This window comes from Perca fluviatilis, chromosome 21 (assembly GCF_010015445.1).
Source record: "Perca fluviatilis chromosome 21, GENO_Pfluv_1.0, whole genome shotgun sequence".
NCBI classification, from domain to species: domain Eukaryota; kingdom Metazoa; phylum Chordata; class Actinopteri; order Perciformes; family Percidae; genus Perca; species Perca fluviatilis.
The window spans coordinates 5667413-5682706 of NC_053132.1; the positions used below are offsets into that span (position 1 = coordinate 5667413).

Genomic DNA, 15294 nt, shown 5'->3' on the forward strand with positions numbered 1-15294 from the left:
AAAGGGGTTTGAGTTTAAATGTTTTAAAAAACTTTGGAAGAATTTCTCACCTCTATCAAGAATTATCATGAATGTTTTATAATATATATTTAGAGAAAATGATTGACTGAAAAACGTGTCTAAACATCTGAGCACAAATTGCTGAACTCAGAGAGAAGGATGAGTGACAACATAAGTACTTCCTGTAAGAAGTAAGCATGATTTCTGTTTTGATTTCAGGTGCTGGTTTGGGAAGCGAGCTGGCGTTTACACGGACTACATCTACCAAGGTCCCATGATTCTTGTCTTAGTGGTAAGAGTCTGTGTTTTTTTCTCCTGCAGTAGCAGCATTTTACATCAATCAATCGCTGATACAATTAGTCTTTATTACGTCTTTAAAATGCCTGCCGGGCGTGAAATGTTTAAAACCCCAACACATTCTTCATGTTAGAAATGATAAATGAGAAGTTCTAACCCTTTACCTGTCGAGCGTAACGCTTAAATCTCTGCTGCCTGGCACGTTGTACAATAAGAAATATGGGAATCCTTTTGGAAAACAAGAGTGAAATCCAAGAATATGTCCAGTCCTGTTTGTTCCTACTATGATTTATCTCTAACACTGGGTTATTTCCATATCCTGAGGGGACGTTTTCCATTCCTTCATTTCATTATTTCATCAGGTGGATCTGTGTGTTGTCACCATGGGCGTGGAACAGCAAATGAGAATGTGGGTGGTACAATCTTAATAATCTAAACAGGTGGTCTAGGGGTCATCCCACACAGGGGTTAAAGTGGGATCTGGCAGGTGGGGGAATTTAAACTTTAAAGTTTCTTAAAGCTAGTTCAACTTTAAATCTCATTCTTTCCTTCTTCCAAAACAGCCAGGAGTTGAATTTTCATTCAAACGAAATTATGACTGGTGTGATAACTGCATGCATGCCATGTCGTTCGCTACCGAGCCTGTTTGTAACCGGTAGGCTACCGACAACGTGATCTTCACCTGTTTAACTGACGTTACCAGATAGTACGCGACCGTCCTGCTTTTATTACAGATATGTTAGTCTACGTAGACATTGTTTCATTTAGGGAATTGCTCCGGTGCCGCCAGACATTCTGCTGGATGGCCCTCATTTCGGCCAGATGTCGGTCACCTTCCTCTGTCTTTCTGTTGCGTTCTAACCTCCGGTGGATTTGTGAGGACTATGGTTAACTGCTCCTCAGATCTCTGCAGGGTAAATCCAGACAGCTAGCTAGACCATCTGTCCAATCTGCGTTTTCTGTTGCACGACTAAAACAACGTTTGAACGTACACGTTCCACCAAAACCAGTTTCTTACCGAGGCTATTTAGCAGAGGCACCGTGGCTCCGTCCAGCACTTAGCGCCGCCCAAGACGATTGTGATTGGTTTAAAGAAATAAAACCAGAGCACGTTTTTCTCCCATCCAGGAATGCTGTGTGGACTAGCCAGACCCTCCTCCACAGCGCTGTGGAGTAAGGTCTGGCAATGCGAGACTAGTATGTGACTGTCCTCCTTTTATTACAGACATGTGAACTCACCACAGACAGTTGCCTTGTTCATGGACTCACGGCAGTGAATAGGGGAAACACTGGAATGGATATTTGGCGTTATTTTAAACGAACAGGAAACACTGATGTATGAAACTGCCAATCAGATTGATTTACTTATTAATCGAAGGTGCCAGAACGCCGTTCCGGATCGTTCTAGCCCACTTTAACCCCTGATCCCACAGAATGTTTTAAAAGAGTAGATGTCATTTCCTGTATGCCCTGGTGCCTTTTAACAGGTGGTTTAATACTTTTATCTTGCTATACTAGCATGAGAAAAAGATGAGTACATTTTGTAATGTCACCCAGAGGAAGTGGTTGGTTCCATATCACATATTCAGAGATATTAAAAAGCTAAAAGTACAAAAATTGATTCCATGACTAAATCAGAGCCTTTTTTAATATTAACCACTCATTGTTTATCTAAACTTGAGGATCTCTTTATCCTTGCATGAAAATGCAAATTCTTCTAAATGAATTTCTTTAAAGGTCAAACATGTAGGAATTTCTCCCATCTAGCGTTGAGATCATATATCGCAATCAACTCTCTCGCGCCAAACAGTTCAAAGTACGTATTACAGCTATGGTAGCCTTCACGCTTTTTTCTGATGACGCTCTTTTCAATCTCCTTTTTCTGGGCGAAGAAGAATAAGAGTCCTGTTCCTGAAATTTTGATTTTGAATACATGTGGTCCTCCATGTTTCCTTCTTCAAACTTGTCGGGACCGGGAAGCTACGATACCCGTTAGCAGCGTTAGCAGCACCTGTGAGTTTATCATGTGACAGCGAAAACATGAAAGGTGGAGCAGTATGTCCTGTATGTCCCTTACCGGCTAACGTATTTCAAGATGGAGCATGAATATGGAGCGTCTACCCCAGTTCATGCAAATGCAAATGTAAAATTTCAAGCCATTAGGAATACTTGGAATTGATGGAGGTGGTAAATATTCATGAAAAAGGACAAGTTTGTGAACGGGCAACACAGATTTAGATAATGAACAACTAAACACCTTACACACTGGACCTTTAATGTTTAGTGAAAAGGAGAGGACAACTGTAGTCAGAGTGCCTCTCTGCATTCTCTATCAAACTATTCATCAATTCAGTATCCAGTCATTTCTACTGCTCCTAAGAATCACCAGGACCCGAGGCCGACGTTATCCCGGTGACTTTGTTCACACACACATTTTTACACTCCTATAAATAGCACTGCCATGTTCAGCTTAATGGAAACTCTCACGGGCTCGGGGCGGGTCAGAAAGTGGCAAAGTAGAGTTCCGTGCAGCCCAAGTTATTATTGGGGTGGGAATCACAGGGTACGTCATGATACGATACACTATACATGGCTCACGATAACCAATAATGTCACGTTACAGCAATTCTGTGACAATTAATATATTGCTAGACAATCCTATAATGATACATCGGTCGAACTATGAATACGAAATGCCGTGAAAAGGTTAAGTGCCGGTTTTCTCTCTTTATTCACTGCAAGTCCAAACTGTTAGAAAGCAGCCCAATTCTGCAGCACAAGGTTTTCAGTCTGTAAATTAAAATGACACAACAATAGAGCAACTATGGGTTATTTTCCTCAAACTGATTTCCGCAATCCCATTGAAAACATCTTCCTCTTAGGCTCGTTAATTTATGTTAATTTAAGTTTTCCTCATTCATGTGTTGAGCGCCAACTTGAGGAGCAATGAAGTAGCGGCGCTGGGAGCAGGGCAATCTATTTAGAGCGCCTCATTTTATTCATTAAAATATTGATATTTGGCACCAGCGTATTGATTCTCGTATTGCACGAAGGAGGACAACAAAATGGGCGCCTGGGTAGCTGAGTTAGTAGAGCACGCACCCATATAAAAAAGGTTTATTCCTCGACGTAGAGGCCCGGGTTTCGAATCCGACCTGTGGCAGAGTTCCTGCATGTCTTCCCCTCTCTCTCTCTCTCTCTCTCCCCTTTCATGCTGTCCTGGTCATTAAAGGGGGAAATGCTTAAGAAAAGAAAAAAAGAAAAACAACAGTATATTGCAGTATCTATATTTTGTCCCACCCCTAGTTATTAATATCTTACAGAAACATTGATCCTTCCACCATCGTCTCCTCTCTGTCTCTAAAACCAAGGTGGGGTATGTGCGTGCGTGCGTGCGTGCTTAAAGGTAGCAGTGAAAATTTGGTTTGGAGTTTCTTTGATTTGGGCAATCTCTCAATAAGTGAGCAGAATGGTTTTGATAATGAAGCACTGACACAGAGCTGACACAGTCAAAAGCAGAGTGAAAAGATCGATGCTCTTGTAGGGCTGAGCAATTAAAGGTGCACCATGAGTTCCTGCATGACCTCACTTCTGTTGACGTTCCAAGTAAATACCAAACAAAACCGAGCAAGCTCGCCCCTCCCCACATGTTTCCGTAACTGTCATGACTAACTGACAAACTGTCATTGGCTGGAATGTGTTTGTTGTATTTTGGTGCACAGCCTGTGCCCCTAGTGTTTGTTTGACGTTTACGACCCCCCCCCCCCCTGCGTTGTCTCCGAAGACCGGGCTTTTTCACGGTGTGTTCAGGGGGGCAGGCAGCTAGCGGATCAAGGAGAGATGCCTACAATTTGAGACAAAAATGAAATCACGCTGAAACCATGCAGGGACTCACAGTGCACCTTTAATGGAATTTTAATAACGATTAGGATTTCGGCTTCTTACGATCACAAAAACAAAGTTATCAAGAGAAACGATTATTTTGCACATTACGTTTTGCATGTAAACTCTTATTTTGTCTTTTGTTCTTAATGGAAGAAAAACAATTAAAATGGGATGTTAAATAAGCATGACTTTAATATTAAACCAACATAATCGTGATTATGTTTTTTTCCATAAATCGAGCAGCCCTATCTTCTTGTTTGTTTTTGACAAAAACACGTTAAAAGTTGGGGGTCTAAACTAATCATTTCAAAAATTCCCACCCTGATCATAATGACCCCGGGGGGGGGGGGCCCCCCCCCCCCCGCCCCCCCCCCCCCCCCCACCCCGCTAAACTTTAACTTACTGCAATATAACACCTGCAGGACTCCCCGTCAGTATTCAGAGCAGAGCTGTGTTGATGTGACTCCTCCTCACTCTGCTAACAGTCTGTGGGCCTCAGACATTCAGCCCTCCAGCCCGGCTTATGTTGAATGATCCTGCAGATTTTGGAGATTGTCTGGGGACTCAGGCCGGCTCCTTGTACAAGATTTAGTCATCTCTCGTCTGCACTACAGTAACTCCCTCCTGGCAGCGCTTCTAAAATGCTGTCCTCGGCCCAGTGGTGGAAAGTACATTTACTGTGTAGTTAGTTGTGTAAAATTTTGAGGTACTTGTGCTACATTTCAGTGGGAAATAAATTGTCATTTTTACTCCACTGCATTTAGCCAAAAGATAAAGTGCCAGGAGGAAACCCACACAGTCATGGGGAGAACATACAAACTCCACACAGAAAGGCCCAGAACGACCTGGATTCAAACTCAGAACCTTCTTGCTGTGAGGCCACAGTGCTAACCATTGGGCCACCACGCTGCATCCTATCTACTCCGTTTTGATTTTTTAAGTGGCGTGTTGAGACAAAAACAATCTCCCTCCACAGAAGAGTTTTAGCTCCATTAGCAGAACTAATCTCCGTCCATATTAACACGTTTGACAAAACACATCACATGACCGTTCACACACACTGGGCATGTGCGGGCCGGTGTAAACGGGAAGCAAATTGTCTGATGTTACTCTGCGGTTGGAAATCATGGATGTGTAAGTTGAAAATACTTTGGACAAATAACAACAATGGTGAAAAGTAAGAGCAGGGATGTATTATCTTGGAGCGAGGACGAGGTGGAACTGTTACTGAAAGGTCTGTAAGCTACCTAACCGATGAGACTGACTGACATGTGTCGTCATTTCCAAATCTCTCCGTTTGTGTCCATCCAGACTACAAAGCAACAGCGGAGTTTCCAAAGGTCACCTTTTTAGGGTCTCGGAAACGCCGGAGTAGTGTGGACGTGAGGAGGAAACGCAGCAAAAGATACTCGTTTTTAAACCAACACGTAGTAGTGTAGATGTAGCCTAAGTTACCCAGCAGTATATGAAGTAGTTAAAATTAGCCCCACCTACACACTGTAACTTTAAAATGATGCTTAAACATCAATTCATCAATAATAGACTACTGAAACAACACAACAGTTTTGCATCTCACCAGAAGTGCAAATAGCAGTTAAGTGCAGAGAAATGTACATATACTGTATATGGTGGTAATGTAACAACAATAAAGTGTAAGGGGTAGATATGAGTTTGCTCAGATATACAATATTTATGTTACAAACCCTGCAGGTGTCCAGGAAAAAGGGAAGTGACATACTGCTGATGTAGTCAAGCAAGCACTCTCCATTTTACTGTTTAGCGTTGCGAGAAAGTCAATATTACAGAGTTACAAGCTCTCTGCTCCACAGTAGGACACAAAATAACTAACAATAAAGGAGTCAAGTGAGGTGAGGAACAAAAGGAAAGGGCTGCGGGTGGCTCCAAATCATGAAACAAACAAAATAAAACACGCTTCCTCGCCCTTCAGATTCCCACTAACTCACCACAGCTGTAAGAAAAGCAAAAGCAAAGAAACCAAAGGCGCAGCTGTGTTTAGGGCGTGTCCAAATCCACTTTTGCTAGTTTGACGGCGGAAAAAAGGGTCCGTGCGCCGGGCGCTTGGTTCAAAAGGGTTGTACTTAGTGTCTTCATTAATTCAGAGGTGTGTTTGGGGCATAACATGCAATCAACCAATCAGAGATCATCTCCCATTCCCTTTAAAAGCCAGGCACGTTTGGACCTCGGAGCATTGCTGTTATGATGGAGGATTTGCACCGTAATATTTTTATTTGTAATCTTTTGCATGTTTGTTTTCTGCTGCACGTCCTGTGTGTGTAACACGCATAGTGTGCGCGCGCTATGCATAAGCCTAGGAGCATTTTACAAATTTGCTGTTAAAATAACAATGAAATGCTGCGTCATTGACTTTAAACCAGGTTTTTGTCGCACGATCCAAATTTTCTTCAAAGGTTGCCATTTTCAGCATGTAGCTCGCTAGCTCGAAGGTTGTTGTTTCCTGAAGAGAGCAGAGTTTGAGAGCAGCAGCACACACAGAGCGGAAAGGTGAGGGAATTATCCTAAAAATGTACTTCCGTTGATCCATAATACGAATAAACCCAAATAAAACAACAAATGTTGTTCTGGAATGGGCAATTCTGCATAATGAGTACTTTTACTTTAACTAATTTGATGCTAATACTTTTGTAATTTAACTTTGAATGCAGGATTTTTACCTCTAGCGGAGTACTTCTACACTGTTTTATTGCTACATTTGATGATCCACATGCCTGCCCTCCCACTCTGACCACTACCTCCCCTCGCTGTGGTGATTTGACCGTTTCTCTGCTCAGTTTGGACTATTTTCTCCCTGCTGGGTCTCCAGTGGCGGACTGACCTTCCCATCCTCGCAAGAAACAGCACGTTCCCTTATCTTCTCTCTCTTGGGTTAAAAGTCATCCTTCCAAGAAACAATGTCTCACTCTCTCACCTCCCTTTCCCCTGAAGCACACGTCTGCCTTCTTTAACATCTCTCTGCTACCTTTACTGGATTCCTTTTCAGGCTTACAATAATAGCTGCTCCTCTCAGGCCTTTATCTCCGTGCCGAGCACACAATCCTGCAGGATCATCGTCAGGTCACCAGAATATTTGTGGTATCTCCTATCAGGGTGCTGTGGTGGTGAACTCTCCATGCCTGTCACCCCTGGTGGCTGTTAACGTCAGCAACAAAGGGATGTACTGCTACACTGTGTTGTACAGCATATTTAACGTGTTAACATAAGCACTAATGCACTGGGTTAGTGAGGACCGGTAGATTGTTCTTGAAAGATTGCCATGCATCTGTTCGGGCCAAGGTCAGGTCAGCTGCGGCTGGAAAATATTCCTACAGCTATTTTTGCTCCCCGTGTTACATCATTCACACCTATTGCACAAGCTATTTATTTTGTCATCCGTCACATTGTGGGAAAAGAAGAACCAAGAAACAGGTTTTAGCATTGTTAAAGAATATTGAAGATTCAAAATTCCTTTTTATAGTCATTCAGCAAAACTAGGGCTGTCAAACGATTAATCTTTTTTAATCACGATTAATCGCTGAATTTCTATAGTTAATCGTGATTAATCGCATATTTTATCGCATGATTAAAATTCTATTATTTTGCATTTCAGAACAGTTTTTAAGTACATATTAACAATGGAAAGCAATTCTTACCAGTGTATATTGATTGGGAATCAAATGAATGCAAAGAAAGTGACTTTATGAACTTGATTTTAAGATTTGTATTTGTTTATTATTTATTTATTTACTGTAAACAAAAGAAAAATGTATGAATCTAGTCACACATTTTAATCTAGAGTCAATATTAGGGTTGGGTATTGTTTGGTTTGGATACCGGTGCTAAAGCGGTACTTTTAAAACGGTACCGGTGCCTTAATGGTGCCTGAACCCATACTTTTTAAGAAAGTTAAAAAAAGAAGGGTACTAAACAGCAGTTGGCGACATTAAAGAACGGCTTGTTTACTGCTAAGGCCATATGGTCAAAACAGCACAACGAGGCTGTAGGTTACCAGTTTCATTGAACGCACCGTCTGTGTTTTTCCGACAACAGCAGCTGCAGATTGTCACATCCCGGTGTCGGAATCCTATACAGTTTAATACAGACAAACTTTGCACCGTTTAGTGTTAGCTATCAGCATTGTAAACCATGTTTAATCCAGCTACTAGCTAGATGTAGGCTAACGTTAGCTGCTGTCGATGTTTCTGTTGCCTGTAACGTCTGTTTCAGAGCATCACAGAGAAAAGCAGGCATATCAGTGGCACCAGAATGAGGCACCGAAATCCGCGTTGCTATTCCTGCAGCAGCAGGATGTGTTACGAGGAAGTATGGCAAAGTACGGCAAAGGGTCAAATAGTAGCCTGTTAGGCACGATGTGAAGCCGAGTGAAATGAAAATAAATAAAAAAATGGCGGCATGTGATTAATGCAATTACAAAAAAATGTACGCGTTATGCTCGGCCCTTAAGCGCACCGCGATTAACACGTTAATGCTGACAGCCCTAAGCGAAACACAGAAATATGTAAAGTATGAACGAAATTACAAGCATGGCTCCTTAAAACACATGTCTTCTCGTCAATTTCGTCTGCTAGCATACAACAGAAAAATGCCTTAAAGCTGCTGCGTGGTAACATTCATTCTTGGGTAAATAACCCATAACTTCAGTTTTTATAAGCTGCCGGCCCAAAACACTGAGCTTTTATGAAGCCAAAAGTGGAGACAGACGTGAGGAATCCACAGAGAGACTGTGGGGTCCTGACACTAAGCTAACGTTATGTCCGACGTTATGTTTGCAGTGAGCATTTTGTTACCAAGTCAAATATCCAAATGACAGTGTGAGGCTAACTATATGTCTGTAAGTTAAGCTAGCACACGTGACGCCAGGCATATTGTCAGCTAAGCGTCAGGATCCCCCCGTCTCTCCATTCTCTCTGCCGATTCCTCACGTCTGTATCCGCTTGTGTCTTTATAAAAACTGGGTCAGCAGCTTATAAAAACTTAAGTTATGGTTTCATTACATTGTTTGCAATGAATATCACCACACAGCAGCTTTTAGGCAGTTTTCTGTTATTTGCTAGCAGACGAAATTGACGAGGAGGCACCTTCACACAATGCAAGTGGAGAGCGGAGAGTTGTTTTCCCCTCCGGTGGGGGGCGGGACTTAAAAGCGCTCTGTCTCTACCAAGGATAAGGCATTATTTTATGTTTTCCTATTGTGAACAAATCCCCAAAGAAGACTGTAAGAGCCATTTTGGTTTATGTTTTTTGTTTGTTTGGTTTGAACTTCCCGCCACTTGGGGCAGTAGTTCGTTGTCAATTAGACAAGGTATTATAATCAAGAGGTAACTGCATGCACTCAGGTGCTGCATTACTGGAGAAGCAAACCGTGCCTTGTGGTAGATGTATGTTACGTTTTTTTTTCTTCTTTTTTTATCTATGAGTGGAAAGTAGAATAAAAAGAGTGAAGTGGCTGTTTTCTGTTTCATTACAAACTATAAGAAATACATTGAGTTGTTATTGGAAACACTGGACATTTGGTCATTTATCACGCGTCTAAAACAAATCGAATCTGAAGTATTGCCTTTAAAATTTTCAAAAAGTACCAAAGTAAAAGTACTCATAATGCTGAATGGTCAATTTCAGTATAATGTAAATGATAGTATTGGATTATAATTATGAATGCATAATGCCTTCAGCACTTATCACTTAGAGCTGGTAAAGGTGCAGCTAAATGTATCTACTTACTGGGCAGCTTGTGAATTTCCCCCCAGGGATCAATAAAGTTGTATCCACAGACTCCATAGCATCAGTGATGTCATCTATTTGTTTGTGGACTGCCGTTTTGAAGCCATGAGTTTGCATTTTTGGCTGTGGCCATCTTGGTTTTTGGAGCCAGAAGTGACAATAGTTGGACAAGAGGGCAGAGATGAGGAGGATGACGCATCTAAGCCAGTGTTGTTTATGTTTTCAATGGAGTTGCGCTAAGCTAACTGCTAAGTTGCCGATTTTCAACCGGCTGACGCGAGTCATCCAGCAGAGTTTTGCCGGTGAGTAAACGCGGACCTTTTAGGGTACTGCCGTCATTCACCTGCATGTACGACGGTACAGATAATCGGCAGACTTTCTCATAACTTACCAGCTAACGCTAGGGCTAGCTAGCTGCTGTTGGTTGGCAATGTGCTACTGAACACTGAACAAGACATTTTTAGGCGGCTAAAATGTTCCAATTAACTTTGCTGAAGTGAAAACACAGTGAGAGGGTCACAGTTTAAGATGAACACACCCAAAAACAAGTAATACGGCTATTTTAATGGATATTTTAATGGACACAGTGCCATAGTTAGTTGTAAGTAAAGTAAGAAAAAACTATTTTGCAAACTAATTTGCTTCTGAATTGTTGTGGAGTAGAAGTATAAAGTAGCAAAAAATAAAATACTCAAGTAAAGTACAAGTACCTCAAAATTGTACTTAAGGAAATGTAAGTTACATTCCACCACTCCATATGCTAAAAATGGTTTCGAAAATGTGAGGGTGAATGCCGCATATAAATCTTAAAATTAATTTTACTGGTTTCGAGCAGGTTGCTTTATTTCTGAATATTTAAAACCTCCATGTATAAACTATCTTCATATTGCTGCAATGACTTTTGTGCACCACTGTTTGCTTTAGACGTGGATAACTGCGACCTCTGAGCAGCCTTTCTCTGACGTTAACAGACACTATAACCAGGGCTTTAAATTGACAAATTAAAAAAAGACAATAAAAATAATCTTTTGGCGTACTAATCCTACATTTCCCATGAACACTAAGTCGTGACGCGTCAGACAACCGTTAGCTACGTGCCTATTAGAGGATGGATACCGACGAGACCCCGACAGGCCGGGCTGGGTTCGGACAGATATTTAGAAATGATGTTCGGTTTCGGGTCGGGCTCCGTCACATCAGCGTGATAAGGCGTTGAACATTTTACATTTAAAACCGCTTATTATGTAGGTATATGATTGGGCCTGTGTTAACGTACACTGATGCGCTCATCTTTTGACATTTCCGAATGCCTTCTTACAGTTGCTTAATAAAAGCTTTCCACACAAACAAACGTACACGTGTCATTAGTATGAGAGAAAAAAATGAGATTTTAACTGTGTCGGGCTCGGGTCGGGTCCGGTTACTGCTCTGTCGTTAGCGGGCCAGGCTCGGACAGAAGAATGCGTGCCTAGTGCCTATACCGTGCGTGTTAATCGATTACAAGCTATGCTGAAATGGAGAAGACAAACAGACCGGAGCCAAACAAACCAGAGGAGCAGAATTTAAAGTAAAGTTCGTCAGGAAAAACAAGCAAACGTGGCTAGTGGGAAATCTGATTGGCTGGTAACTTTTAAAATCTACTACCTGTGTTGGTTGGTGATCAAAAAAAGTTCATTTAAAGCCCTGACTATAACGACTTCATAAAGAGCCTCACATTCACATCGCTGCGTTTGATTTCTCCCGACAGATTAATTTCATTTTCCTCTTCAACATCGTGAGGATCCTGATGACCAAACTGCGAGCCTCCACCACATCAGAGACAATCCAGTACAGGTACGTTCAGCGCAGCCTGCTGCATGCAGCTGTACCTCCACGCACACACCTTGAATAATGTTTCTACTTGATCGGTGGAGTGTGGTGAAGAGACTGTGCCTGTAGACAACCGTCTTTCTGTCATGGTTGTGTGATCACCTGCAGGAAAGCTGTGAAGGCCACACTGGTACTTCTTCCTCTCCTGGGAATCACCTACATGCTGTTCTTCGTCAACCCGGGGGAAGATGAGATCTCCCAAATCGTCTTCATATATTTCAACTCTTTCTTGGAGTCTTTCCAGGTACGATTTATCCGGCAAATAAAATAAAAAAAATAAATAAATAAGCTTGTGGATGCTTTGGGGGACAAACGTGAAGTATAAAATCATCTTTTGTGTGGATGTACAGTACAGGCCAAAAGTTTAGACACACCTTCTCATTCAATGTGTTTCTTTATTTTCATGACTATTTACATTGTAGATTCTCACTGAAGGCATCAAAACTATGAATGAACACATATGGAATTATGTACTTAACAAAATAGTGTGAAATAACTGAAAACATGTCTTATATTTTAGATTCTTCAAAGTAGCCACCCTTTGCTTTTTTTGATAACTCTGCAAACCCTTGGTGTTCTCTCAATGAGCTTCATGAGGTAGTCACCTGAAATGGTTTTACCTTCACAGGTGTGCTTTGTCAGGGTTAATTAGTGGAATTCTTTTCCCTTATTAATAAAAAAGCAAAGGGTGGCTACTTTGAAGAATCTAAAATATAAGACATGTTTTCAGTTATTTCACACTTTTTTGTTAAGTACATAATTCCATATGTGTTCATTCATAGTTTTGATGCCTTCAGTGAGAATCTACAATGTAAATAGTCATGAAAATAAAAAGGAAACGCATTGAATGAGAAGGTGTGTCCAAACTTTTGGCCTGTACTGTATTTCTGTAGACAAAGGCACAGTAATTGGAATGAGTGTCAGCAGAGGAGATGATTGAATGTAACGTGTGTGTGTGTGTGTGTGTGTGTGTGTGTGTGTGTGTGTGTGTGTGTGTGTGTGTGTGTGTGTGTGTGTGTGTGTGTGTGTGTGTGTGTGTGTGTGTGTGTGTGTGTGTGTGATAAGCTGCTGTGCATGTGATCAAAACCGGATCAGGGCATTGATGTTTTGAATGGCCTCCTTTTTTTGTTTGCCCTCTCATGTTTTGTTCCTCTTTTTTTATCTCCCTCCTCCTCTCCACACAGGGCTTCTTTGTGTCGGTGTTTTACTGCTTCCTAAACAGCGAGGTAAGCAGATTCACATCCGCCTATTGATCAAACATTTTATGCCCCCCCCCCGCCTCAAACACTTATTATAATAACTGTCTTCAGGCGCTTCCACTCTCCCTTTTGCTAGATGTTGCTGTGGGTTACTAGAGGGACTTAAGTGAGAATGCTTGAAGCGCTTATATTTAGGGCACAATTAAGACTTGTCATGTGTAAGTGACATCACGTTCTACTCTTTGTGACAATGTCAGTCTTAATTTGATCTCGTGGAGAAATCGGGGGTGAAACCCTCTCAGAATAGCACCAAAATATGATTATGCATGCGTGCGCTTAATGTGTGATGAGATTATTATTCATTATTAAGATTACTAGCAGTGAGGGCTTGCACACTGTCTGCGTGACACGCACGTCTCAGGTGGCGAAAACGCGTGCACGCTAGAAATAGGACCGACGCCTATTTTTTAAAATAGAATACGGAAAGATGTTTATATGTCATTTTGACAAGAATACATTTAAGAAATGATATTTTGATGTTTGAAAGTCTCCAGGTTTTCACATAAATGCAGATATAGATGTAATTTACAAAAGTAATAATAAATCATTATCGATTTTCAAATATTGCACCTGTCAATACAGAACGAAATATTCTGGAGCCTATTTTGCCGTCAATACTGCTGACATTGTCTTTGCTGTAATCAAATCAATATATATGTGTGTGTATGTTTAACATGAAGTATACTACTGCTTGAGTGCAGTCAATTTCAACAAATCTCTCCCCATATGTCGAACAAGGGTGATCCAAATCACGCAGCAGCGCCACGTCAGACACGTTTCTGTTGTGCAAAGACATAGAAAACGCCACGCAGCCGCCACGCAACTGACACGCAACAGAAACGCCACACGCTCACGCCACGCAGGCAGTGTGCAGGAGCCCTAATAGTAGCAGTTTTATTCTTTTCATTAGTATTATTGTGTGTAGTATAGGGCTGCACGATATGAGGATCATCAACATTGAATTAAACATAAAGGGCACCTCTAAAAAATTATTTTCTACAGATTTTTTTCTCTTAACTAACTCCAGTATCTTTCGCGATATGTCGCAGCCTTTGGCGATGTGTTTATTGCGCCAGTTGATATCGCCATGACGATTAATTGTGCGGCCCTAGTGTAGTCGCAGTGTTTTGTTGGGTTTCTTGGGCTTTTTTGTTGTATGATTTCTGTTTTGGGGGATGAAAATGTGCCAGAATTATAGAGAAAATAAAATAAATAAAAAGTCATACATGCATACACATACTGTACATCAATCATTTTCCCTTCTTCCAAAACTCACAACCCTTCCGTCCCCCTCCTCCCTCATCCTCCACCTTATCCGTAACTAATCCACTCTTTGCACAATCTCTCCAGATGTCTCCTTGCACGAATAAGCACACTAACGCAAACAATTATTTCATAGTTTACTCTATGCAAACAGCACGAATAACAGAATATCAGAAGTGAAACAGATGTTAGAGGAGGTCAAGATGCTTCTGGCTTATGTGGTGGATCTACACCAAAAAAAACTCTCAGCTCTAGAAGGCTGAACTAACAGTGAAAACACACCGGGCGTCGCGTATAGCAGCGTAGAACAGCTATTTTTATTTCACATCCTGAAGGAGACGTGAATATTCGTACCAAATTAGGAGACGAAATATAATTATATGGCACTACATTTAATAGTTGCCGAGATATTTCAGTCAAAACCACAAATGTCAATGTCATGGTGGCCCTAGAGGAAATGTCAGGGCATCACCAAAGGCATCAGGATTCATTCTCGAGGGGAACATGAATCTCAAAATGTCAAAATCTGGATGGATTACAATCCATGTGTGTGTTTTCGTACAGTTATAGTTACCCCTCCTGTATTCCTCGGTTCAGATTTGACCAATTTTCAAAAAGATTCTATATCAAAACATTTGGGTTTCTTTCAACCAAATTTTCCCAAAAAAAAAAAATAACGTGGATGGTCCCATACAACGCTCATCACAAGTAAAATAAATGATCAGTTCATTACTTTCATTGAATTTGTGTGTTTTCTTCAATTTTTATAGCATTTGAATTTTTTTTTTATAAAAGAACGTTGACAAAAGTGACAAAGATGTCAGAAAAAGCTTCAAAAATTGAGGGGAAACGACAAAAACATCGGAAAACGTGACAACAAAATTGGGAAAAAAGCTTCAAAAATGTCGGGAAAAGTCAGAAAAGTGTCGAAAAAGACGACCAAAAAGTTGCAGGTCAACGGGAA

The 15294-nt window shown here is 41.2% G+C and overlaps 1 protein-coding gene across 4 annotated transcripts in view; it reads left to right on the plus strand.

Annotated features, from left to right (window-relative positions):
• The window catches only part of LOC120550763 (corticotropin-releasing factor receptor 1-like), a 96562-nt gene that overhangs the window by 76078 nt on the left and 5190 nt on the right, over nucleotides 1-15294 (plus strand). For all 4 annotated transcript variants that reach the window (XR_005637777.1, XM_039787563.1, XM_039787562.1 and 1 more), the window contains 4 exons: nucleotides 220-292; nucleotides 11687-11772; nucleotides 11917-12052; nucleotides 12993-13034. Coding sequence is in view for 3 of the 4 variants with exons in the window: in XM_039787563.1 (XP_039643497.1) it covers nucleotides 220-292; nucleotides 11687-11772; nucleotides 11917-12052; nucleotides 12993-13034 (337 nt within the window). In the remaining variant the exon portion in view is untranslated. The remainder of the gene's footprint in view (nucleotides 1-219; nucleotides 293-11686; nucleotides 11773-11916; nucleotides 12053-12992; nucleotides 13035-15294) is intronic.